At 65.0% G+C, this 25,719-nt stretch overlaps 1 protein-coding gene across 1 annotated transcript in view; it reads right to left on the reverse strand.

The window, feature by feature from the left end:
* Positions 1–18,789: 18,789 nt before the first annotated feature.
* Positions 18,790–25,719, reverse strand: part of Ski (SKI proto-oncogene) — a 69,721-nt gene continuing 62,791 nt past the window's right edge. Inside the window, exons 2-7 of the mRNA XM_042701918.1 lie at positions 23,562–23,681; positions 23,370–23,485; positions 22,393–22,655; positions 21,985–22,277; positions 20,673–20,903; positions 18,790–20,239 (exon numbers count right to left, since the gene is read on the reverse strand). Coding sequence (XP_042557852.1) covers positions 20,051–20,239; positions 20,673–20,903; positions 21,985–22,277; positions 22,393–22,655; positions 23,370–23,485; positions 23,562–23,681 — 1,212 coding nt within the window. The 3' untranslated portion in view covers positions 18,790–20,050. The remainder of the gene's footprint in view (positions 20,240–20,672; positions 20,904–21,984; positions 22,278–22,392; positions 22,656–23,369; positions 23,486–23,561; positions 23,682–25,719) is intronic.

A 25,719-nucleotide genomic window follows, 5' to 3' on the forward strand; every position in this document is an offset into this window, starting at 1 on the left:
CACGCTGCCCTGTCACGCTGGCCTGTCACGCCCTGTCACGCTGCCCTGTCACACTGGCCTGTCCACGCTGCCCTGTTCACACTGTGTTGTCTGCATACCTCTGTCTACACCTGGGCAGGCCCCAAGGAAATGCCCAGGACAAAGATCTACCCTTGACCAGGCCACACATCCTGTCTGCCGCCTGCCCGCCCAGAGCTGGTACATGGCTGCCCAAGGCATGGGGAACGCCGTAGGAAAGTCTTTTTCCAAGCTGGGCTTCAAGGGACTTTTCTTGTCCTGTTTGTCTTTCCAGGAGAAGCTGTGCACTCAGCACGGGGGCCCCTGCCCGGCCGTCCCGGGGTCAGCCAGCGAGTGACGCATGGCCGCGCGGCCTTTGAGGGCGTCTGCCTCGGGCCCCCTCCGCCGGGGCTGCGGCCCTTCCTGTTCCTGCCCAGCACACGGGAGGTAGGCCGGGGGGCCCCAGGCCCAGCCCAACACCGCCTGCTGCCCTCCCAGGCTTCTGTCCAGATCCCCGGCCCCTGAGTCGCCCCCTCTCCTCCTACCTGTCCCTCTAGAAGGCTGGCAGCAGACCGGCAGACCAGGGGTGCCCCGTGACGCCGCCCGCCGCCCCGGAGCCACCAGGAGGGAGCAGGTAGGAGAAGTGGGTCCTCCCACAGACCCCACCAGTGGGATCTGGAGTCGGGCGTGGGGGCCTTCTCGACACACACACCTCCGTTTCCCCCACGCAGTTGAGGCGCTAGTCACTGGGGGGGAGACTGGCCAGGGCACGCCAGCCCAGGAAAGAGAGACCTCCCTCCAGAGGGTGACGCCCCGCGATGCCACTCCCTCAGAGGCTCGGCAGGGTCCCTGGTGGCAGGGCACTGTCAGTCCTGCATGGCCCTTGGGGGCCCAGGGCAGGCAGTGGCCATCTGGGCAGGTGAGGAGAGGCCCACCTGGGGGTCACACAGTGCTCCCGGCCGGGCTTATGACCAGCCTCCATGCACAGGAGGGGAAACTGAGGCACCGGGCTTGGAAGGTCAGTAACAGCTCACCCTGGCCAGGCTGGACTTTTGTCTGACAGACAGCTTGTCCAGCACAGCGGAGGGAGGTCAGGAGACCGCCACGGGGATGGGGGTGCAGAGGTGCCACCGGCCCCATCTCCCCGCCAGATCTTGGTGGAACCCCTCAGCCCCTGAAAAGTGCCCACAGTCAGCAGGGGAGGTGGCGGGGCCTTACAGGGGGCAGCGCCTCCCGCCCCCGCCCGCTGCTCTGCTAGCCGCAGCTGGAGCAAGTGCCGGGTTTGGGGCCCAGTTGGAGCCAGCTGGTGCCAACAGGGTGCGTGACCCCAGGAGAAAAGTCACCCACCTGTTTCTGTTTCCATTTATTACCATTTTTTCTTCCTCCTCTTCTTCTTCTTCTTCTTCTTCTTTTCTTCTTCTTCTTCCTCTTCTTCTTCTTCTTTTCTTTATTGTTGTTATTATTTTGTGGTGTTGGGGATTGAACCTGGTACCTCACTAATGCCAGGCAGACACTCCACCACTAAGCCACGCCCCCAGCTACAAACCACGCCTCCTGAGCCGCCCTCCCTCCCCAGGACCCACGCCAGGGCCGCGGCCCTGAGCAGAGCCGAGGACGCGGGGAAGTGGAGAGGTGTTCCAGGTGCTGTGCATCTCTGGCACTAGGTCTTGTCAGCAAATGAGAACCAAGGAATTGCCGGGTGCCCCCTCGGCCAGCTCAAGGCAGCCACACCCTGGGCAGGGCGCAGGGCACCGGCCCAACAGCAAGACTCCGGGAGGAGACTCGGTTGGGCCAGAGGGTCTGAGGCTCGGGGGCGAGGCGGTGAGCGTGGGCCGAACGGGAGCCCGAGGCTGGCGAGGCGCTGGCCGGCCCGTGAGCCTTTGATGGCGGCCCTGGGACGTGAGCCACCTACTTCTCCAGGGAGGTGCCACCCCGTGCTGCTCTGAGTCACAGCTCGCAAATTGAAGATGAAGCGCCTTTACACAACAACTAAAGCACGTTAAAAAAAAAAAAAAAATCCAGGCAACGTGGAGCTGCCCGCCCACCCGCCCGGCACTTCCTCCAGGGCAGACGGAAGGGGCTGAGAACTTCCGGAGTCTTCCGGTGCGCGCCCGAGGGCCCCGGGCAGCACGTGCGTCCCAGAGCTGCTGGGCTTCCAAAGCCTTCTGGGAAGGTGGCAGTGGCCCACACTGGCTACCTGCAGGTCCGTGTCCACCGCCAGGGGCTCCTGTGGCCACAGAACTGTCCTTTGTTAATGGCCCATGCCCCTGCCCCCCAGCAAGCCCTGGGCTGTGAGCTCTCCACAGACCCCGAGGCTGAGGGCAGGCCCCTCCCTCCCCTGCGGAGGGCACCTCCGCCATCTTCGCCAGCCATCCTAGCCTCTCCGGGCAGCTGGGCTCCTGCCTCCCTGATGTGGACCCTGGGGACCTACTCTTGCTGAGAAGCTCCCCACACCCGGGAGGGGCAGGGCGCCCAGAGGCTCCGGCCTCCATCATCCAAGACCCTCTGCCCACAGTTCAAGGAGCAAGCCCCTGGGAAAATGGAACCAAGGGTCACAGCCTGCCCCTGTCTTGCCCAGCTGTGCCCTGTGGCATGGCAGCTCTCACACAGCCTCATCTGCCCCGTCCCTGCCCCGTCCCTGCCCCTGCCCGCATGGATGCGCAGGCCCTTGTGAGACCCACAGCACAGCTGGATGCAGGTTGGCTGCAACGTGCAAAGCCCCAGCCTCCAGGAGTCAGACGCCCCGCTCCCGCCGCTGCTCCAGCCTCTGAGCGCCAGGGCCCCAGACGCACCACACAAGGTCCGGAGTGGGTGCAGTCCTGGGCTTGGGGGAGGTTCCCGACCGTTACATAGTGGCGGCCCTGCCCTCTTCCTCCAGCCCCCGGCCTCCCCCTGTGCCACTAACCAGCTTGACCTGCGGGCGCAAGGCGGGACTGAGCTCGGATGGGCACCCCTCTGGGGGCCGGCAGGAGCAGCCACAGAGGCCAGGGCCCTACACCTGCATGCTGCCTGCTGCTCTGTCCAGGGCCCCTGCTCACTCCTGCGGGCCTGTCCCAGGCTTCTACAACACAGCAAAGGCCTGTCCGTCCCTGAGCCATGGGAAATCGTGTCAGCTGCAAAAGATGGTCTGTTTCATAAATGTGCCCATGAATTGGCCAGCCCCCCAGCAGCACTCCGCAGACCAGGGAGGCTCTGCTCGCCTTCTCCCCAGAAGTCTTCATTGCCTGCTTTGCGATGGAGAACTGAGCACCTGCGTGTAACCACCACAGCCACAGCCACAGGCTCCAGGCGGCCACGGGGAACTGAGCACCTGCGTGTGAACCCCACGGCCAGCCACAGCCCGCCATGGGCCCTGGCTCCAGGCGGCCACGGGGAACTGAGCACCTGCGTGTAACCACCACAGCCACAGGCTCCAGGCGGCCACGAGGAACTGAGCACCTGCGTGTGACCACCACAGCCACAGCCACAGGCTCCAGGCGGCCACGGGGAACTGAGCACCTGCGTGTGAACCCCACGGCCAGCCACAGCCCGCCATGGGCCCTGGCTCCAGGCGGCCACGGGGGAGGTTTGCAGTCGGTGACTTCAGGCATAACTGCTCACCGGTGACCCCCAGCAAAGGACCCAAAACACACCAGGGGCTGCCGGAGCCCTCCTTGCTCCTCAGCATGGAGGAAAATGGGTTTAACCAAGGTCTTCATGATTAGTCATTTAATCATCCATGAAGGCCAACACAGATGGAGTCCATTAATTGTTTTTTTTCTTGAAAAGAGAGTTGATGTTCAGCAGCCTGCATAGCCCTGCCCAGGCCGGCGTCTGTGGCTGCCGTGCACCTGACATGGCCTTCTGCCCCTGGAGTACCCCCAGAGCGGTCCTGAGGCCCCCTCCCCCGCCAGCCAGGCCCCCAGCTGGCCACCAGCCCAACAACACCTGGAGAAACCGGGTGGGAAGCCAGCGCACCGCCAGCCCCGCCCAGCCCCGGGCCACACCCTTTTCCCTCCTGCAAAGCCCTGGCTCCCAGGCTGGGCTCCGGCCAAGGCCTGCAAAACCCCTCCAGGCGCGCAGGCCAGGCCGGGCACAGAGCAGCCGCCGCGTGACGCCTTGCCGGGCCCCGCGAGCAGCTTCCCGGCAGGCAGTGGGAATGGGCAGCTTCGCCCGGTGCAGGCCACACGTGCCCTCACCAGCCAGGGCCCCTGGAACGAGGGCCACAGGCCTCCGCGTGCTGTAGTGGCTTCCGCGTGCTTCCTAGGGGAGCTCTGGGAAATACCGTGGAATGGAGTGTAATGGAGGCAAAGACCTGGACCGGAGAAGCGGACGAGTGGTAGAGGGCTTGCTTAGCGAGCGCAGGCTCTGAATTCAAATCTTAGTTGACCCGTAGGCTGTGAGGCCGACATCTGCACGCCCCCTGGATCTGGGGGGCTGAGGCCGGGCGTCCCGCGGACCAGGACCGGAGGACACAGCCACGAAGCCCCTGCCACCCTACCAGCTCCACTCCGCCGGGCACACGCCCGGCCTGCAGGAGGCGCCCCTGGGTGAGGAACCAGCGGGCCGCGCCAGGCAGGGATGACGAGCGGAAGCAGGTGGAGGCTGGCGGAGCAGCTGGGCCTGGGCTGCCGTGGCTGGGGCCCTCACCCTGTGAGACACAGAGCAGCGGCCGCCGGACCCTCCCGGGGAGCGGCGCCCCACAGCCATGAGGCCAGGGCACCTGCGGGCCCAGGGCCCAGAGTCAACAAGCCTGGAAGACAGCCCGGCCCAAGCCCGGCCCGGCCAGGCCCGCAGGCGGCAGAGCCGGGTGCTCAGGCGAGGCAGGAGAACCATGCTGCGCTCCCGCGGGGCCAGGAGGAGCGGCCTGGGTGCGGAGAGGCCTGCTCTTCCCCGTCTCCCTGGACAGGCCTCTGCCATGTCTTCACCCCCTCTCCAGGTCCCCCCAATGACAGCATGCCCATTCCCCCGGGCTCCCGAGCAGAGCCATGAGGTCCTAGGTGAGAGCTGGGACCCTTCTATCTTGGGGTGCTCTCCAGTCACCCTGACCCACAGGACACCCCACGACCGCATAGATCTGACTTCCTGCAGATTCCACGCTGCCGTCTGGGAACTGGGCCTCCTTGGGGCCTCTCCTGTCCCGCCCGGCTGCACTGTGGGGCGAGCGTGTGCAAGCTCTGTTGGGGGGGGGGAGGAAGGACAGGGGAGGGAGGGGGAGGGGGGCACTCCAGCACCGGCCCATGCCCAACCTCGGTCTGAGGGGTGGGAGTGGACTCTGCTACCAGCCAAGATGGAGTAGGTGGGACCGGATCACCCCCAAAGGAAGGGAGCGCTGCAGGAGACCAGAGTCCTCACACAAGGGACGTCCGGAGAGGAAGAGCAGGGAGGCATGGCAGAGGGACCAGCCTGGGAGGCTCCCAGGAGCAGACGCAGTGGGAAACCGGGGAGACAGAGCGGAGGGTGAGGCTCGGGGGTCCCCAAGCCCAGGTGCATGGGGAGCCGCGCACAGGTGGAGAGGCAGCGCCGCCCGCGGCTCGAAGGGTCCCCCATGGGGCCTCCGAAGTTCCAAAGAGCCAGTGGAGCCCCCGCTGCACGGCCTATTCCAGAATATTCCCAGGAGTGTGAAGCCACCCAGCCCCGAGGAGGTCGCCCGGGGCTGCGGCTCCACAGCAGAGCACTACCAGCTCCGGCTTTCACCCCCGCCTGCAAGACAGACGGCCACCGCCCTGCAAGACAGACGCCGCGGGACAGCGCCTGGAAGGCCATTATCGGCTGCCACGTGCTCACAAGGCGCAGCTGGGAACAAACCGGCAGAGCTGGACCGAGGGAAGGGAGCTGAGCTCCGAAACGATGCAGATGGAGCCCAGCAGAGTGAGGAGCAGGGTGGGAGCACATCCCGGCTGGACACCGAGGCCAGAGCCCTCCAGGACGGAGGGGAGGAGGGAACGATGGGAGATGTAACGAAGCGGAGCGGGCGTGGTGGTGCACGTAATCCCAGCACTCGGGAACCTAAGCTACATAGCAAGGCCTAAAAAAACAAAAACTCTGTGTGTGTGTGTGTGTGCGCGCGCGTGTGCACACGTGTGCATTGCATGTGTGCGCGCGTGTATGTGCGTGTGTGCACACGTGTGCATTGCATGTGTGCGCGCGTGTATGTGCATGTGTGCACACGTGTGTGTGTGTGTACACACCTGTGCGTGGCTTTAACTAGGGCAACTTTTTTTTTATTTGATGAAAACTAAAAATGAATCCCAAAACCTCCCCGAGCCCTCACGCGCTGGAGCACATAAAGAAGGAACCCTTGAGGCGGGCGATCGGGGGAGGGAGCGCTCCCAGGCCCCGCCCTGCCCTGCCCTGGCCCAACCTCCCTCCTGCTCCTCGGCCTCAGAGGCCAGCGGCCTGGGCCTGATGTCTCCAGCGGAGCCAGCCGCCGGCCCCCCTCACCCCTGCGCTGCCCGCCTGTTCGGCCGCCGGCCCCCCCTCAGCCCTGCGCTGCCCGCCTGTTCGGCCGCCGGCACCCCTCACCCCTGCGCTGCCGGCGTCCGGCGTGGCGCCTCTGGCCTGACCACGATGGCTCCCGGGGCTCCGCACCCAGGAGGCCAGCCCCTGCCTTGCTCTCCCAGGCCTCGGGTCCTCAAAACCCCTCGGGATTCGCACGCCCGTGGCGGCTCTCCGAGCAGGCATCCGACAGCCTCGACTTCTTCTAGCGTTGCATTAACCACCCCGGCCCTCCCCACACACTGGTCGCTAGCGTGACCCGGGCCTGGCCGGCCTCCACGCCTCCCTCCTCAAAACGCAGTCAGGTCAAAGCCTTTCCTTTTCCTTTCTCAAACCCGCACGTGGTATTTAAGTTTGGTAAGCGGGGCGGCAGGAGAGGCACATGGTGAGGCCTGGCCAGGGCTCCTCGCAGGCGGCTGCCGAGACTAGCAGGACCAGCCGCAAGAGACCCTGTGGCCCCGGAGGCCTCGTCCCGGCCTGGCTCAGGTCTGAGGCCTGCCTCGGGGGCCAGGCCAGGTCAGCCAGGACGCAGGGGTGGGGGGGACCCTCTCCATTCCCCTGTTCCCACGCGGGAAGCCGTAACATACCCCGGGGAGACACATGGGCACCTCACATGGCTGCCCACAGCTACAAAGCTGCAAAAGCAGGCTGTGGGCGCGGCTGCTCCGACAGGCTCCCAGCTTCTCCTTGGGGCTCAGCGCCCTGGGAGGCAAGTGGGACCGGGGGCTGGCAGGGTGGCCCCGCTCCGTCTGGCGCCCTGGGCCCACTAGGGGTGAAAGGGCAGAGAACAGGAACGTGGCAGGTGTAGGCCCACAGCTCCAGCTGGGGCCGTGCGAACACAATGCCTGTGACGGCAGAGGGGACCCCAGAGCAGGCCCGGTCCCCGCACGAGGACCGCTGCCCTCTGCTGTCCTGGGGACTGCTGGCCCTGCGGTGGCTGGGGCTGGCCCGGAGCCAGTCTCCTCTAAGTTCAGCCTCCTTCCTCTTCTCCACGCATAGGCCAGACGGGACCACGGAGCCAGGAGCAGCTGCGTACCCAGGTAAGCAGGCCGCCCTGCCGGTGGTCACCACCCCGCCGCGCCCCGCCGCGCTGCGTCTGCCCCAGGGTTGGGGTTGGGGTAACGGCTGCCCAAAGGCCATGAGGTGAGTGAAAAGAGCACGTCTGGGGGAAGGAGGAGCCAGTGGCCAGCGGGGGGAGGGGAGGCTTGGTGACCAGGAGCAGTAGAAGGCGCAGAGTCACAACTTGAACTCACCCGAGAAGAGGGGGAGCCGGGGGGGGGGGGGCAGCGTGGACAGGGCCTTGGGTAGCTGGGAGGAGAGCATCTCCTTGGCCAGCCGCAGGGCTGAGGACAGGGGACCACAGAGGGAGATGCCAGCCTTGGGCCCCTGTGGATACTGGATGCCCCAGGGCCAAGTTCTCTGTCTGACCCCAGGGCCAGAGCAGGGTGTGGGCAGAGACCTTTGGGCCAAGGAGGCCTCCAGTGAAGTCGCCTTCAGCCCTGGGCACAGGGGCCGGAGCCTGGGTCCTGTCTCCTGTGCCCTGGGCTGTAAACCTAGAGCCCCAGCTCCAGACAAGGGTGGCGGTCCTTGGAGGAGCCAGTGCTGGGCAGCAGGCGTGTGTCCAGAGGCCAGGTGCCTAGAGAGGCCTGGCCAACACAAACGACCCTTGTCCAGGCATCTCCTGGGCTCTGATGAGAAGGCCAGCAGGCTGCAGGGCCCGGAAACACCTCCCACGGGGTCGAGACCAGGGGGCAGGGCCCCGAGTCAGTGCAGTGCAGGCCCACATGCAGCCTGGGCCCACCGCGCTGCAGCCGCGGCACTGGGAAGGGCCTGGGACCATGGGCTGCATCTCTACCGTCCCCAGGCTGCTCTGTGCCGACCCACCAGCTCGTGAGCACGGTGGCTGGTCCTGGAGCGGGCGAGGGCGGGCAGCACTCCGATGTGGGCGTGGAGAGCCATCTGCAGGCCCCAGGCCTGGGTCCTCACTGGCCTGCCCTCCGGGACCGTGCAGACTCTGTGAAGGTGCTAGGGGTTTGGACGTGGGGGCCACGTGAAGGGAGGCCAGGCGCTGGCCATGCCCCAGGGTCAGAGCTGGCCCAAGGAGCCAGGCCAGGGCCCCCACTCGCCAAGCCTTACACATGCGGCCACCAGCCAGCATCCCCCCTGCTGCCCGCGGCCATCTGAGCAGGGTCAGATCAGGCCCGTGGCTGGATTCCACGGCCACTGCCCTCTGAGCTCACACCGGCTCCCCAGCCAGCCTCCGTGGCCAGGTCCGCCGCAGCTGTGCGTCCTTGGGAACGCCCCGGGACTGGGGACCCAGCCGTGCAGGGTCCCTGCACACGGCTCTGCCTGGTTTTCTTACCGGCCAGTTGGGGAGGCTGCAGAGGGCACACGTCCCTGCCCAGGTGCCCCCCCCAGGCAGGACCCCAACTCCTCCAAAGACATAGAGCGAGGTCCAGCCAATTCCTCTGCCCCCAGGCCCAGTCCCATCCTGCCCCATGCGCAGCCTGCCGGGCCGGGCGGAGGGGCCGCGGCTCCCTTCCAGGCCAGCGTCTGGAATGTCGCTCTGCTCCACCCCCCCTCCCCCAGCTGCAGCCGCATTCCTGGTGTGAGCCCCGGCCAGCCCAGAGAGCTTTTTCCACACTCCGGTGCCAGCCAGGAGGCTTGGGGGAGGGGGAAGGGGTTGCTATGGCAACCCCCTTTTTGTTATTTCTTATTTTCTTTTTTATGGTTTCTCCAACTTTGAAGCTCTCCAGACAGTTCACAGACTGCAGAAAGGAAAAGTCGTTTTCCTTCTCCCAGGACCCCCACAGAGGGGCCCAGGGGTCCCCCCACCTCAGGGCTGGGGCCTGGGCTCTGGGGCCGGGACACCGCCTTTCGAGGGGAAGCAAAAAACCCACCACTCCCGAGAAGCCATGATGGCTACATGGGGCTGACGATGGCTGGGATGAGCCCGTGCCCGGGTGGGCCCGGGGCTTTCCGTGGGCTCCACGCAGCCTGGGTCTCATGAGGTGGCTCCCTCCTTCACCCTGGTTCCAGTCTTCCCCAACCCCAGGGGCCAAGCCCCAGCACCAGGAGGAGGGTGGCCTGGCCCTGGGGTCCAGACGCTGAGGGCGGGCTGGTGCGGAGGCTGTGAGGGGGAGTGCCAGCCTGGTCCACGTCCGCAGGGGAGTACGTGATCATTGTCCAAGACGCCACGGACCCGCCGTTTCTGGGCCGCAGGCTGCCCCCTGCCTTCCAACACCTGCAAGTCCTGCCCAAGGGAGCCACGGTCCTGCCGGAGCCCCGGAGCCCCAAGCCCGAGGCTCTGCTCCCGGACAGACCCAAGGAGTCACTGCGGGCTTGACTGGAGGTACACGCCACCTCCCCTGGGAGCCACCGTCCCGTGTCCCCAAACAGCCATCGACGTCAATAAAATGCTCCTCACCTGCTCAGAGCACCACATGCACGGCCCCCCCCACCCCCACACAGGCCTGGGGGAGGGGAAGGGGTGCTGCGGGACATGGGGGGGCAGAGGGGGTCTGTCCCAGTCTGCCTCTCAGACACCCTGGCCGCAGCCCCCCGCCCAGGAGGCGCTCGGGCCCTTCCTGGGCTGGCAGTATGGGGACCTGGCTGGGGCCCCACAGACGCGGGGCCTCCTCTCCTGGCCGAGGCCGCCTGCCACCAGTCCCCCACCCTAGGGTCAGCCTCACACCCCCACCGCGGGGAGGCTCGGGCCGCTCTGCCAGCACCCTCCGGGGTACCAGGCAGCCCCTGGGCAGGCGGGGCCGGGGTCACCCCCCACACACACACCCCGACATCTGCCCACAGTGTCTCTCCTCCGTCATTTGCCCCTCAGATGCAGCAAAGCACTTTTTAGCCTTTTTTTTTTCCACTTCAAGATGAAACCACATTTCTGTCAAAAGAAAAACAAAGAAAATGATGTTTCAATTTAGGAAGGAAACATTGCCGGGAACGAGGGCGCAGCTGCCCGGCCCGCGGGCCCTCCAGCACTTAACGCCCCAAAGCATGCACGGCCTTTAAAGTCACAAAACCCACGGCAGGAAAGCGTGGGCCGCCCCAGGGCGGGGTCCAGCAGCAGGCCCACGGACAACCGGAGGCGGACGGGGGGGGGGGGGGCAGCGGCAAGGCCTGTGGCTGACCTCCGCTCAGGGGGCTGCCCCCACCCGCCAGCGGCTGACCTCCGCTCAGGGGGCTGCCCCAACCCGCCAGCTGGGGGCCTCGGCGCCCGGCAGCCCTGGGAGGACACGGGGACTGGACCTCTGCCTCAGGCGGAGAGCCCGAGGGCACCGTGCCATCCCGCCCTGCCATCCAGGCAGCCTGGGCCTCCGATGGGCAGAACCCTCTGGGTCACGCTAGGCTTCACCTGCAGACACCAGCCCTCCCTCCGGGGGATCAAGCCCCGGCCCTCCCCCACCCTGCCACGCATCCAAACACGAGCCTGGAGTTGTCAGAAAAGAGCAGCTGAGTGGAGCTGGGCTGTGCAGGCTGAGCCGCCGGGTAGGCGGGGGGCGGGGGGAAGGGGTGCTGCACTGAGGTGGTCCGGGCCGGCTGCAGGCCCATGCAGGAAGAGCACCTCACAGATCTGCAGCCCCACTCCACCCCCTCGGGGGCAGCAGGGCCGCCAGGACAGAGCAGGCCCCGCGGCCTCAGGCAGCAAGGGGCACCTCTGGCCCAGCCACCGGGCCACTGCCATGGCCTAGAGCCCCAGCCCCAGGTGCCTCGCTCCTGGAGCTGGGGCAGGCATTCCTAGGAGGCGGCGGCCGCATCATGCTCCACTCACTGGCAGCCAGAGCGTGGGCTCTTCTCGAAGTCTTCGCACCCCCACCGGAGCTCCACACCCGGTTCCAGCCGGACGGACAGAGCATGGGCCGCAGGCATGGCTCAGGTGGCGGAGCCGGCTGCAGGCTCTCCAAACCCCGTCACCTCCAGCACCGGGTCAACAACAACCCTCCTTGGTCCGGCACCGGGCAGCCCAGCCCGAGGCCCAGGGCCGGGGAGCCAGGCCACCGCGCTCGGGTTGGGCTGAGGCAGCCCTGTGCTGTGACAGGGCCTCTGACCCGCGGGTGGGGAGGGGGCAGGCCGTGGCCTTCTGGTGAGGGAGCACGGAGGGCTTCTCAGGGCTTGTGCCCCAGGGAGGGGGCCCGGGACCCCACCCTAGGAGGCGGGCAGGGCCACACAGAGGGTGAGACCAGCTAGCCACAGGCCCCGAGCCACCCCCGCCTCTCTGGCCCCAGAACCAGGGCGTTGCCCTCTCCAGGAGAGGCCTGGGACGGGGGGCTCCAGGCCCCAGGGGGAGAGCTCGGGCCTGTTCACTGGTTCCTGAGCAGCGCCGAGCACGCCGAGCCGGAAGCTGGCACCGCTGTGAGATGGGCATCCCGCCTGGAGCATGCGTGCTCAGGAGACAGGCATGCACAGAAAGACACAAAAGGCAAAGTGTGTGGCCTCGTCACCCGGCCGGCCCTCCGCCGGCACGCTCCAGACACCCCGGGCACATGGGTCAGCGGAGGACAGAATAACCAGGGCACAGTCTAGTGCCGGCCAGCCTGGTCCATGCCTCCTCTGCCCGGGCCTCCCGCCCAGGTGGGGCCTCCCACCTGCTCATACTGGCCAGGCCAGTCACCCGGGATACTCCCAGGGGAGGCCTCCCTGCACCCTGTCTGCATCCTGGGCAGACTGCCTGAGCTCGGGGCCAGGCGGATGTGAGGCTGGCTGGGCAGAGCCTGGGCCCCGCCCGGCCCAGCTTCCTGGGGTGCCCAGTGCCCTGCCTGCCAGACTGGTTCCTGCATGGCCCGGCTGGCCCCGCCAGGCCGCAGCCCATCCTGGGAGCCCCCCATTGAGGGTGGTATGCAGGCAGCCACCAGGCCAGTTCCAGCAAAAGGCACTCAGTGAAGATGGCCTGCTCCTGGCCACCTGTGCCCCACGGAAGAGGCTCTGGGCGGGACTCGCAGAGGACACAGCGTGCCGGGCACTGGGGAAAGGCCCCGATCAGCTGGGCTGAGGACCTGTGCAAGCCTTGGGAGCCGAGGAGCCAGGGATCGCAGGGTGGGAGCCAGAGGGGGTCCGCAGGGTGGGGGCCAGAGGGGGTCCCAGGTCTCACAGCGGCTGCCCATCCACCACGGCCAGGGACACTACAATTAGGGCTGCCCTCCTTACCCCTGCTCTTGCTAGGGCTCCCCCTGGATAGTCCCCAGGAGCGCCGCTCCAGAGTGGGGGTGGTCTGAGGGGGACCCTCTGGCCCTGGGCTCCCAGGCTGTCCCTGCCAGGGCGGGCCGTGTGTGGTGCTGGCTCCTGGCCTGGCCGCCCTGGCCTGGCTGTGGGGAGGCGTCAGGTCCTGGTCCAGTGTGGCAGCATCCAGGGCTCTCGTCAGAGGGCAGAACCTGCAGTCGAGGGAAACGGCCAGGGCGCTCACCCGGATACCTGGCCTGGGACCCCAACCCACAGCTCACCTTCCGTGGGTGGGGCTGGACCACGAGGTCAGGGTGACTGGACAGAAGGGCCCAGGCCCGGGCCACGGGTGAAGAACCAACGACCCCAGCCCACCACCACAGCGGGTGACACGCGGGCAGCTGCCGGGACCTGGAGATCCACCGCGGCCATCGCAGGGCCCCAGGCCCCGAGGCCCAGAGGGGTGCAGCGCCCATGGCCGCCTGGGCCCGGCCCCTCCAGCGACCGCGGGGCCCGGACGGCCTGGCTGCAGCCCAGCCCGGGCTCCAGAGCTCGGGGCGGTAGGAGGAGGGGAGCGACGTCCCAGCACCCTACCCTACCCTAGCTGCAGTTCCTGCCTTCCCCGCAGGGGGCCGCCCCTGCCGCCTCCTCCCCTCCCCTCCAGCGAGGCCCACCTCCGTCCCCTCCCCCGCCTCACCATCTGCTTCTGCTCCCCCCTCACTCCATCTCCCCCTCCCCCCTGGCCCCATCTCCCCCTCCCCCTCCTTGTCTCCATCTCCCCCTCCCCCTCCTCGCCCCCTTTCCCCTCCCCCCCCTTCTTGGGCCACCCCTCCTGGAGAAGGTGCTTCCAATGCCACAGGAAGCTGGGCCTGGGTGGAGCAGTGGCGGCTCCGGCCAGGTCCGGGGTGGGGGTGGGGGCAGTGGGATCGCCGCCCCTCAGTCCCCCCACCCCACCCTTCCCTCCCCACCCCCAGGCCACCCCCCCAGCCTTCCCCACCACCCCTGCCGGAAGCCGGGCCATTAGAATTTGGGGAGGCGGTGGGGGGGGCGACCGCAAGGGGATGCGGGAGGCAGTGGCCCACCAAGGCCCAAGTCCCGGGCAAGGCTGGCACCCCGCGGCCAGGCCAGCAAAATGGGCACCCAGTGCCGCCTCCTCCTCCCTCCTCCTCCCCAGACCCGCACACGCAGACACAGATGCTCTCAGGCACCCGGTGTGTGAGGTACCCAGTGTACACAGGCACCCAGTGCACACACACCCGGTGTGCGAGGTACCCAGTGCACAGTGCACACAGGCACCCGGTGCACACACACCCGGTGTGCGAGGTACCCAGTGCACAGTGCACGCACACCCAATGTGCACACACCCCATGTGCACACACAGGATGCACACAGGCACCCAGTGCACACACACCCGGCGTGCGAGGTACCCAGTGCACAGTGCACACAGGCACCCAGTGCACACAGGCACCCAGTGCACACACACCCGGCGTGAGGTACCCAGTGCACAGTGCACACAGGCACCCGGTGCACACACCCGATGCACACAGGCACCCAGAGCACACACACCCGGCGTGCGAGGTACCCAGTGCACAGTGCACACAGGCACCCGGTGCACACAGGCACCCAGTGCACACACACTCGGTGTGCGAGGTACCCAGTGCACAGTGTACACACACCCGGTGCGCACACACCCGATGTGCACACACAGGATGCACACAGGCACCCAGTGCACACACACCTGGCGTGCGAGGTACCCAGTGCACAGTGCACACAGGCACCTGGTGCACACACACCCGGTGTGCGTGGTACCCAGTGCACAGTGCACACACACCCGATGCTCACACACAGGATGCACACAGGCACCCAGTGCACACACACCCGGCGTGCGAGGTACCCAGTGCACAGTGCACACAGGCACCCGGTGCACACACCCGATGCGCACAGGCACCCAGTGCACACACACCCGATGTGCACACACAGGATGCACCCAGTGTGCCTAGGCACACACAACCCCCTAGGTGTTCAAGGCACCAAAAGCACACACACCTGGTGTGCACATGCACCCAATGTGCACAGACGTGTGCACCCAATGTGCACTCACCTCCCAAGGCCAGGGGCACCAGTGACTGGAGGGGCTCTCAAACTGGATGCTCCAGGAGCAGGCCTCAGGAAGGGGTTAAGTAGAGAGCACTGTGCACCCCTGTCCTGGAGTGACCGTTAGGAACTGCCTTGTCAGAAGAGCCTTGCAGGGAGATCAGGGGGCCTGGCATAAGGGGCGACCTGGATGTGGATAGGCACTGCCAGCAGCATGGGCACCGGGCACGGGCGCCAGCAGCAGTCACTGGCTGGAAGGCCTTCGATCTCTGCAGCCTGAGCTCTGGGAGCAAGTTGGCGGTCAGTCCTACATCCAACCAAGCTGGGCAGACAGAAGCCACTTCCCAGAGAGAAACATACCCCACCCATGTCTGAGCGTGACCTGGGAGGGGCTGGGATGGACAGGAGGCTCAGGGACACTTGTCTGGTATGGTCCAGGGCAGTCCTGCTTCCCGAGAAGGCTCTCACACTGGGCTCCTGCTTCAGGTGACCTTTCCACTGAGCTCTTAGAAAGACCTCTGTGCAGCAAGAGCAAGGTGGGCCAGAGCCTGCCTCAGCCTCCTGCCAGGGAGAGGGCAGGAAGGCTCGGCCCAGCCTGGCTGGACACCTGCTCCAGGGCTGGGTGCCCCTGAGCTCGAGGCCCCCGCCCACCTGGCACGGGCCAGGCTGCAGATGGCCATGTGCGTCACAAAGGCCATGGGGGGCAGCCGTGGTGGGCCGGCATCCAGCCCCCTCCCCCTCCCAGCACCCCCATGGCGGGGCAGAGCTTGGCTGCGGTGGGTGGGTGGGATCTGTGAGGAGGCCTGCAGTCCTCCGAGCCCTCGCTTTCCCTCAGGGCACGTGCCAGCCCGGCCTTCTCCTCTTGGGGTCCCTTGGCAGACCTTAGACCCAGGCTGCTGTTTCCTTAGGGCAGGTGGGGCTGTTTCCCCTCATCCAGGGCTGGGGGGGAGGTGGGACTGGGGAGTAGGGTGGGCTCTGCTGCCGTGCAGCTGTTCCAGGAACTGGACAGGCAGGAAGGAGGGTGCCTGGCATCCACAGCCCCAGATAAGAGCCTGTGTTTTTGGCTGCGGTCAGCGCCCTAGACCATGGGGGGGGGGGGGGGGGACAGACTTGGCTCTAGGAAGGAGACCACAGACATGTGGAGAATGGGGGGGCAGGGAGGCCATGGCTGTAAGAATTCAGGACCAGCTAGAAGCTCCCCCACCTCACTCCTGTCTCCCAGGATAACCTAAAACACTGGCATCAGCTAGGGGATGGGGTGCAGTCCTGAGCTCAGGGGCCATCTGTTCCCTTCTTGCCCTCCCTGCCACAGGTCAGAGGGTTCGACCCCTTCCCTTGGGTTCCCTCCCGAAGGCCGGGGTAGCGGCTTCTAGAGGTGCCGCCAGTCCAAGGATCCTGGCAGGTCAGGTGTGAGCACAACCACACGCCTCCCCAGGACCAGCCAGGGACATCCAGCAGCCCTCCTCCCCCTGCCATTGGCCAGCGCGGGGAGGCCCAGCAGCTGCTCTCACTAGTCCTGGAAATGGCCTGGGGCCACAACCTGAAAGGAGCAAGCACCTAGCATACAGCCCAGCAGGAGCAGCTCACCGCAGGACCTCCCCCGGCTCCATGAGCAGCCAGGACGGCAGGCAACTCTCCTGCAACTGCTAGGTTTGCCTTAACAGGCAGGACAAGCAGGGTTTCTCTGGGAGGCTGGATCTGGGGGATCCCCAGCCTGGAGAAGGGGGGCTCAGAAGTCTGTCCAATATACTGGACAGAGCTCAGCCCATTTCTTGAACAAGGGACCAAATGGCCCGGACCAGGGGCCAGGCTGTACTGGGAAACTGGACCTGGGTGGCCAAAGTAAACCAAAAGGTGGTGACTGGCCAGCCAGCTAGAGGCTCCTGCAAAACAGGCTACAAGCCCCAAGCCCTGAAGGCTTTGCGGTTGGCCCCATGGGGCGGGGACAGGACACTGGGCTCTGTGCCCCAGTCCTGCAGAAGACTTAACTCCAGCAGGCCCTCACAGAGGCCAGGCCAGAAAGTGCCTTGTCCAGTCCTTCTGCCTGGGTCCTGTCCCAGTCTGGCCAGGGCTCCAGCTCCATCCAACGCAGAGTGACCCGTGGCCCATGTGAGGTCAGAGAGCCAGGGCCACGGTCTGACCTGCGGAGATCACCGCGCCGCGCCGCTGCTCCGCTCCGAGGAAGGGCTGTTGGCCCAAGCACGCGGCCCGCCCGTTCTGTCAAAGTCCTTTATTATACAATGGTGTCTGTTTGCGGATCGGGGGCAGGTGGGCAGCAAAGGACTAACAGGTACACAGCGAGATAGATAAATATGCCAAGCCTTTTCTTTTTCCTTTTTTAAATCAGGCATTTATAAACAAGAAAGCATACATTAATTACATAAAAATAGTTTTCGAATAGCAGAGTAAGCCATCATATTGTCGTTAGCAGCATAGGACACGGGAGGGCGCAGGGCTCCGGTGGTTAGAAAGGTGCAGCTGGGGCTTGCTTCCTTAACTGAAAAAAAGTCACTGCGACTCCTGACTTAGAGCGGGGGGAGGATGCGGCTCCCAGCGCTGGCGAGGAGGGGCGGTGGGAGGGAGCGCGGGGACCAACCTGGGTGGAGATGGGACTGGGCAGCGGCCAGGGGGAGGGACACCACGCAGGAGATGGCCACGAGGCTGCTCGTCCCCTCTGGCAGATGAGCGTTTTTTCCTCAGTTAAAAACAACCCGGAAAACAAAACAGCTACCAGGTAAGAAAAGTTTCTGAAAAAAGAACCACCATATACACGTATCATACAACGGCGTAAAATGAAAGGGAACAGAAGTATTTACATGTGAGTTGTTTTTTCATCGGCCAGCTCTGTAGGAAAGCGGGGTGTCGTGTGTGGGGTTAGCTGCTCACGGATATGAATGTTATTGCTGTTGGTTTTTCCCTTCGTTAAAAACCTTTCAGAATAGAAATGAGTAATTAAAGTGATACACAACCATCGCGGTAATGGGTTCACACACAGGGAGTCAACGACCAACGCGATGATAGCAATCTCTCCTCCCTTTCTCTGAGCAAAAAATGAACTTGCAGCCTCAACAAGCACTCTGGGGCCTGGCCCGGCCGCCCCGGCCCACCATGCCCCGCAGTGGAGCTGCCCGGCTGGCCTGCGGCCAGCTGGCTTCACCCAGGGCACGGAGCCAGAGAGAGCAGAGCTGCCTTAGGAGGCCCAAAGCTTGAGCCGCTGGTCAAGTTCCCACCGTCGGAAGGCCTGGGGGAGCCGTGGGAGCTGTGGCCTCGGTGGGCTCCCCGGCCAGGTCTAGCTGTACACCGAAGTTCCTGCTGCATTGCTAGCGCTAGGCCCAGGGGCCGGGAGTGATGGTGACAAGAGGCGGGGCGGGGAGAGGCTCTGCCCGCCACTGCGGAGCGGAGCGGAGCGTGTCCCTCTGGAGCTAAGACTCAACCAGGGCCTGGCTCAGGGCCATCTCCAGACGTGGTGACAAGGACGCCACACACAAGCACGCCAACACATTTAAAGCTTTGCTCCAACTAAACCATTTAGTTCTCCTTGAAGAAAGGACTGAAAAAACACAACTCAGAAAAACAAGGCCGAAAGCCGCATTCTGCACGCTGCGTAACAGATCCGACCCTTTATGACACGGTAGTAACGCCACGGGTGGGCGCCGAAGAGGCATGACATCCCATGCATACAGGTTTCATAACCACAAAAGAAAAGCAAAAGCAAAGATTCCCAAACAAACGCTGCGCATACACGATGTCCCTTTTGCATTGCACTTTAGAAGGCGGAGGGCCAGCTGCCGCCGAGCCCCCTCAGTAAACCAAGGGCGAGCCCTGCAGACGGCCCCTCACCCGCTCCGACGCCAGGGCTTCCGGGTCTGGCTTTGCTCCTCCCCGGTGCGGTGCGCACTTGGGGCTGTTTGTACCTGTGCGGACGCTCCGCACTCCACCTCGCTCAGCTCGCGGCCAGGGTGCTGGAAAGACTAAAGCAAAGAACTCCTGTGTGATCTCAAATAAATACCGCCACTGAGGGGGAGGGGAGGGGAGGGGGAGGGGGAGGGCGCGGCGGCCTCCTGTCTACTGGAAAATCGTTTTTCAAGCTTGGGCATAAGAAACCTTATACAATTTGCATGAACAGTTAAGAGTAAACAAGACTATTTGGAATAAATGCAAGTAACGTATTCTGACAGTGGCAGATTTCAATCGCTACTGAAGACGGTATTTTTGGGGGTAAAAAGACATGAGTCAGGTTTGCTGTACGAGACGCTGGAAGGCACAGAACGACCCCCAAGTTCAGTTTCTGCGTGTTCGTTTTCTTGTGATTCCCTTGTTCAACCAAGCACCAGAGGGGATTTCTAAGCACTCGAGCACTTAGGGTTTGAACTGCTCTAGAAATCGGTAAAAACCTCAGTTAACTGGGGAGTAAAAAGAGAAGGGAAGGTTTTTGACAAAGTGCAGTTCTAAACATACGTTTAAATGAATGAGTAACAAAAAAAAGTGATGTAATGCTATTTGTTCCAAAGCTGCAGCCTCAGCCCGGCGATGGGAATGGGCGGTGTGTGCCAAAGTGCCGAGAGCCGGGGGTCAAGGGGCGCGTGTTCCCGGGCCGGTCCCAGCGGCGGAGGCGGGCACGGGGCGCCGGGACGTCTCCGTTGTCCCCCCCCCCCCCCACGGCTCCTGCGCAGCTCGGCCTCCGGGAGCCCGTGGAGCGGCGGCCGGGCAGCGGGGCGGGCGGCGGTAAGGCGGGCAGTGTTCGGCTCATCTCGCACGCGGCACTCGACCTGCTCTTCCTGGCGGAGCAGGAAGACCCGGGCCCTTGTCGCTGAAAAAATAAACTCTGAAGAAAACCCTTGCTGCCCTTGTGCGGCCGCGGGCACAGATGAGCGGTGATGGCTTCCCAGGCCCCAGGGCGGGCCTCCAGACGGTGTGGCGTGTCAAAGCCTATGAAAGTTAGTCACTAAAAAACGTGTTGATTTTTCTGAGTATCAAGTCTCCTTATTGGTTTTAAATAGCTTATAACAAAAGTGTAAATGTTAGAATGTTCTGGCAAGCAGAGATCCAGCCACAAGCCACCGTGCTGGCGTGGACTGGCTGCAGCTAGGGACACAGCTTGCTTATTTGAACTTGGCCAGTAGAAAATTTTGCAGTGGATTCCAAAAGTGTGTGGTTACAAACACTCGTTTGGTAATAGGCACAGTAGAGACGTTGTGCTGGGTGGCTGCGGGGGCGGGGCTGGGCCTGGGCAGCGCCGCCCGCTGCCGCCCGCCCACCGGGCCTGAGCTGGGGGTCAAGCTGGAGACCACGCCGCCGGGCGGCCACGCCAGGGCTAGGGCTCAAGGTCGGTGCTGCCCCCGCCGCCGGTGTGCTCAGGTGGCGGCCGAGGCCACAGCTGCTCCTGCAGCTCCTTCACCACCTTCTCCAGGTGCTCACGGGCCTCGCGCTCCCGCAGCAGGTCAGCCCGCAGCTGTTCCCGATCGGCCTCTGCGTGCTGCAGCTTGGCCTGCAGGTCCTCGATCTGAAAAGGACACCAAGGGTCAGCCGCACACTGCCCGTCGGGCGGTGCCACCTACTTCTAGAAAGGGGCCCACCTTCCTGTGCTGGATCCTGCTCTGCCTGTGCCCTGAACCAAGCCCAGGTCCAGCCTGCCAGAATTTACCCGCCTCTGCCCGAGACAGACGCCCAGCGGGGCGGGGTGGCGCCCCGCACTGAGGGCAGCAGAGCCTCCCAGGACTCAGGCCCGGGGCCAGGGGGCGGGGGGTGGAGGGGCATGACCAGGGAGGGCCTCAGTGGGTGGCAGGCACCCGGGCCATACCATGGCTCCCTGTGGATGGTGTGCTCGGGCGTGTGGCTGTGGGACGTGTCACAGGCTCGGCCGGGCCCCGTGGCAGTGGGGACACGGACGACCTGGGCTGAAGGGATGGCTGGCTGGCTCTGTGCCCGCCCCGTACCTGAGCGGAGTACTTGGCGCGCAGACGGCCGGCCTCGCAGCCCTTGTCACACACTCGGGCCTGCCGCGCCTGCTCCAGCTCCCGCTTCAGGCGCACCCGAGACTCGTTGGCCTCTTTCATCTTCTTCTCATTCTCGGCTCGGAGGCGCTCGATCTCCTTCCTCAGGCTCCGCTTGGCCTCCGTGGCTTCCCGCAGCTTCTCCTTCTTGGCCACACGCAGAAACTCCAGCTCCTGAGAGAGGGGCTCAAGGTCGCTGCCGGCCCACTCGGAGCCCCTTCAGGCCACGCATCCTTCCACCTGGCTTCCTGCCCACCCTGCCTTCCTCCTCTCAGTGCCCCCAGGACCTCAGCAGCCAGCTTCGGAATGCCTCCTCTTGGATGCCAGCCGAACCCTGGGGTGGCCACTTTGGGGTAGGTTACCCCCCAGCAGATGGGGCCATCACCAGCCCTGGCACAGCCTGCTCCCTTCCCCCGAGTGTTAGCACAGTGGTGACTCATGCCCCCGCCTCTGAAAGCACATGTGGGAATCACACCTTTGCCAAGAAGCGGGGACAGCGGGGGACAGCAGACAGTAGCTGGGGCGAGTGACTGAGACGCTCCCAGGAGAGCGAGTGTGTGAAGTCCTGCAGCCCCAAGACTCGCAGGGTTGTGTTGTGCTAAAGCCCACGCTTGTGGAGCTGCCAGACACAGGCTGCGGTGTGACTCGGGCCATGGGGGGAGAGGGGGGGCGTGCGCCGGGGAAGCCAGGCCGGCCAGCCCTGCCCTCTTACCCCTCGCCCCGCAATGGCTGCGCACTTACAATCAGAAACAACCATGTAAAAAGGAGGCACCAGAGTGGAGCTGCCGAACCACACACAGTGACGTGGGCCAGGCTGACAGCGAGTATGAGGTAGGGGCCGTGTCCCCACGAACGTGTGCTCCCAGAGTGCTCTGCTGGACTGACTCCCTGGAGGCTTTGCTAGCGGGGCGGCCGCTCGGTGTGTGGCCGCTGGGCGGAGGAACAGACACAGCCAAACCCGCGGCGGGAGCTCTCCCTGGGAGCGCCAAGGGGCTGCTGGACATCAGGATGGCCACAGTGGCCTGGCGCACGGGGACCGGGGTCACGCAGAGGCCAGCCTGAGCACAGCTAGTGAGACCTCATCTCAACCATGGAGCTGGCACACACTGGCAGTCCCAGCCACTCAGGAGGCCCCGGGCTGGGGATGTGGCTCCGTGAGAAAGCGCCCTGTGTGGCTGGGTCACCTGGCCGTCCCCCCCCCCCCCCTCCCGAGGCTCTCCCGGTCAGCGGGAGGAAGGCCGACGCCCACTCTCACCTGGTGGAGGCTGCGCTTGGCCTGCAGGGCTGCGTTCAGCTTCTCCTCCTGCTTCACGCGCATCTTGACCACTTCATGCAGGAACTTCTCTTTGGCTTCCTTGGTGTCCAGGCCGCCCTCCAGGGCCTGCCGCAGGTGCTCCAGCTCCGCCTCCAGCCCACTGGGGGTGTCGGCGTGGGCTGCGGCATCCGGGGCGGCCGCGGGTGGGGCGTGCGTGCCTGGGGAGCTCAGGTCCTTGGCAGAACTGGACGAGGTGAAGGATGGAGAGGACAGCGAGGACAGGGAGGACGTGACTGGGGACAGAGACAGGCCCTGGTCAGCGGTGCCTCGGAGAAGAGCCGGGGTGGAGCCACGCCCACGCCTCCGCACCCCAGCCCAGGGTCCCAAGGCTCCCAGGAGCCGACTTACATCCCTCTCTGCTCTCAACTTCCACCTCGGCCTCCGAGTCCTTGTCCTCTTCCGTGGCAGTTGAGGGCGCCAACGTCTCCGGGGCTCCTGGGGTGTCTGCAGTCAGCTTCCGCTTCCGAGGCTGGACACAAGTGGGGAGAGGCTCGGGAGCTCGGGACACCACAGTGGCGCATGGCGGGCTGCTCACCACCTTCTGCTGGGCTGGCGGGGCAAGGGCCACGTTGGGGGCCACAGCCGTCTCGAAGCTCTTGTAGGAGTAAAAGCTGCGGGGCACACAGGAGGAGGAGTTAGGTCTGCAAGCCCGCCTGAGGCCCCTCCAGCACGCAGCCCTAGCCCCACAGCCGGACACCTGCAGAGCTAACGCCTGCCCACGCCAAGGGGAAACACTTTTTCCTTCAACTCTGAATCCTATTCTTTTTTCTATTTGTTCCCCCAGTCCTGGGGCTTGAATTCAGGGCCTGGACGCTGTCCCTGAGCTGCTTTTGCTCAAAGCTAGCACTCTACCACTTGAGCCATAGTGCCACTTCCGGCCTTTTCTGTGTGTGTGGTGCTGAGGAATTGAACCTGGGGCTTCATGCATGCTAGGCGAGCACTCTACCACTGAGCCACCTCCCCAGCCCATGTTTTCTTTCTTTTTTTTTTGCCGGTACCAGGCCTTGAACTCGGGGCCTCCAGTTCTCCCTCAGCTCTTTTGCTCACAGCTCCACCTCTCAAGCCAGGCCTCGAATCTAGCTTGGCTTGCTGGCCGGAGGTGGAGTTTCACAGAACCTTTTCTGAAGCCCCAGCTGGCTTGGAACCTCACTGCTCAGAGGCTCCTGAGAAGCCAGGATTATAGGCGTGAGCCACCAGCGCCTGGCTTCCGACTGGATCTCAATGTCAAGCTTCACAGACTGAGACCCACAAATGCTGGGGCCCGGAGCAGGCTGGCGCACGAGTGGACCGCGCCGTCGCGGGCAGGCAGCCCGTGCACATCTCACCTGTCGCGGATCAGGGCTGGGAGGTGTGGGGAGATCTCCTTCTCGCTTGTGGAGACCGCAGGGGACCAGGGTCGGAAAGCAGAGAGGCGCTGGCGAGGGTGAGGGCAGCCGAGGCTCTGCAAGAGACTGGTCTGTGAGTGTCAGCCGGGCCACGCCCTCCTCCCCAGGACTTCCAACAGCCCCCACACACACCTTGTTGGAGGAAGCAGCCAAGGTCCGCAGCCAGCTGGGTTGCTTGTCCTTCTCAGAGGATGCGGGGCACTGGGAAGAGTCATCGGGTTTGGGTCTCATGGGGGCTGGGGGCTCGGAGACCTGTGATGAACACACAAGCTCTGTTGGCCCCTGGGGCCCTGGGGCGGGGTCTCTCCTCCCACGCCTGTGAGCACACGCATGCCCCACCATGCCTAGAGTGCACAGAACCAGACCTGCCCCTCCTCCTCGCCGCGGGGCCACACGTGCAAAGGTAAGCCTGATGCTGCCGGCGAGAGACAAGTCACCCCAAGAACAAAGCTGATGTTGTTGGCAGCTACGAGGTGACCTCACTCCACAGCTGCAGAGGCTCGGGGTGGGGTGCAGAGGAACACCCCGGCCCCCACAGAGGCTCCGCCTGACTCTAACGTCCCTTGACCTCCAGGGCTGGCATCACGCTCTTGGCCCAGTGAGCTCCCATGATGCCTCACCAGAATGCGACCCTCACTGCACCCCAACAGCAACTGCATGCATCCAACCAGCTGAAGGGCTCCATGGGCAAGGCTCAGAAGGGGCCTGGGAAGGGGGTGGCCCAGATGGTGAGGGCAGGGTGCAGCCCTGGTCCAGAGGAGGGGCACACACTCAACACGCCCCCCCCCCAAGCCAGGGAAGGGGGGAGTCTGAGACTTCTGGTGAACACCACCCCTCAGCGATGGTTCATCTGCAAGAGAATGAGGACCTGGGGGCTCCTGGAACACAGCAGCCTTCACTACATAGGCCGGCAGGGCAGGAGGCCTGTCTGAGCAGGGGCCAACCATGAAATGACCTGCGGGAAAGTGGCAGAGGTGGAGCCTCAGCCAGGGCCTGGAGGGCAGAGGCAGACAGAGGTCCCGGCTTCCCCGGGAGCACTGGAGACAGCACCCTGGGAGAAGTGCCCGATGGGGTGAGGAGGGAAGAGCCTGGCTGCCCGAGGGGAGCGGAAGGGAGCAGTCAGCTGGTCACCCCATCTTGAGCTGTTTCCACGGGGGGGGGGGGGGGGGGGGGGATGGGGAGGAGGGGGCGTGGGCGGCCCAGGAGGCAGGCAGAGGCGCGGTGCGAGGGGCTGAGGGGTACCCCAACCCCTGGGGCGGGAGCAGGGAAAGGAGATGACCATGGAATGGCCCTGGGGTCTCAGGCCAGAGCTGGGGGGCCTGCACACAGCCAGGCATGCCTGCTGGGGGCAGGAGGCTAAGGTGGCAGTCTGGGAAGAGGCCAAGGGGGCAGACACCAGAGGGTGGGGCTTCCTGTCTGAGCAGGCGCCGGAGCAGGTGGGAAAGTGAGCTGTTCTCACCAGAGGAAAGCCGCAAGACCCAGCCCGGCCCCGTGCCCACGCCAGAAACCTCAGAGGCCCAGAGAGAAGCGCCCGACCCCGAGGGTGTGGTGCGCCTACCCCAGGCTGGTCCCCCGCCCCGCGCCGCTGTGCCCCTGTGCCCGTCCCGGCTCTGCTGGGTGGGCACCCAGTCACCCGAGGAAACGGCTGCTCCGGCTGGGCCCCCCAGCGGCTGAGACAAGGCTGAGGTGGGGCCTGCAGCGCCTCTCCCAGGTAGCATGGGGCTCATTCTCAAGGCCTGGGGAGGACAGGGACTCCATCTCCAACACCGGTCACAGGGAGCCCGGGCCCCAGGCAGCAGGCCGTGCGTGGGGTCAAAACCGGGCCCAGCGACAGACCACCGTACCCCTCCTCTTCTGGGAAGACCAGTTAGCACCAGTCACCTCCGGGTTGGTTTTTTCAGGCCGGAGCCACCAGAGGCGGTTCTGACACAGACGGCGGGGCCAGGGCCAGTGGTCAGCTGCCCGCGGGGGAAGGGGGGCGCTGGGGGGCATGCTACCCAGTGCCGTTCACCCCGGACTCTCGATGGAGAATCGTTGTCCCCCACACCCTACGACACACACTGACAGCAGGAGCCACCAAGAATGAGCCCGAGACTGTGCCCACATGCTGCGTGCTGGACAAGGGCTGCACTCAGCCTCCAGGCCCCTTCAAAGTTGGGGAGACCTCACTTGAAGCCCTGAACAGCGAAGTGGCTGCAGAGCAGGGAAAAGCCCAGCAGGGCCTCCTCGCCATGGCTTGTGTGAACTGACCCAGGGCCTGGAGATGGCTGAAAGGAGCAAGGGGTGGAAG

The sequence above is a fragment of the Dipodomys spectabilis genome, unplaced genomic scaffold (assembly GCF_019054845.1).
Source record: "Dipodomys spectabilis isolate Male_0828 unplaced genomic scaffold, ASM1905484v1 ptg000299l, whole genome shotgun sequence".
Taxonomy (NCBI): Eukaryota; Metazoa; Chordata; class Mammalia; order Rodentia; family Heteromyidae; genus Dipodomys; species Dipodomys spectabilis.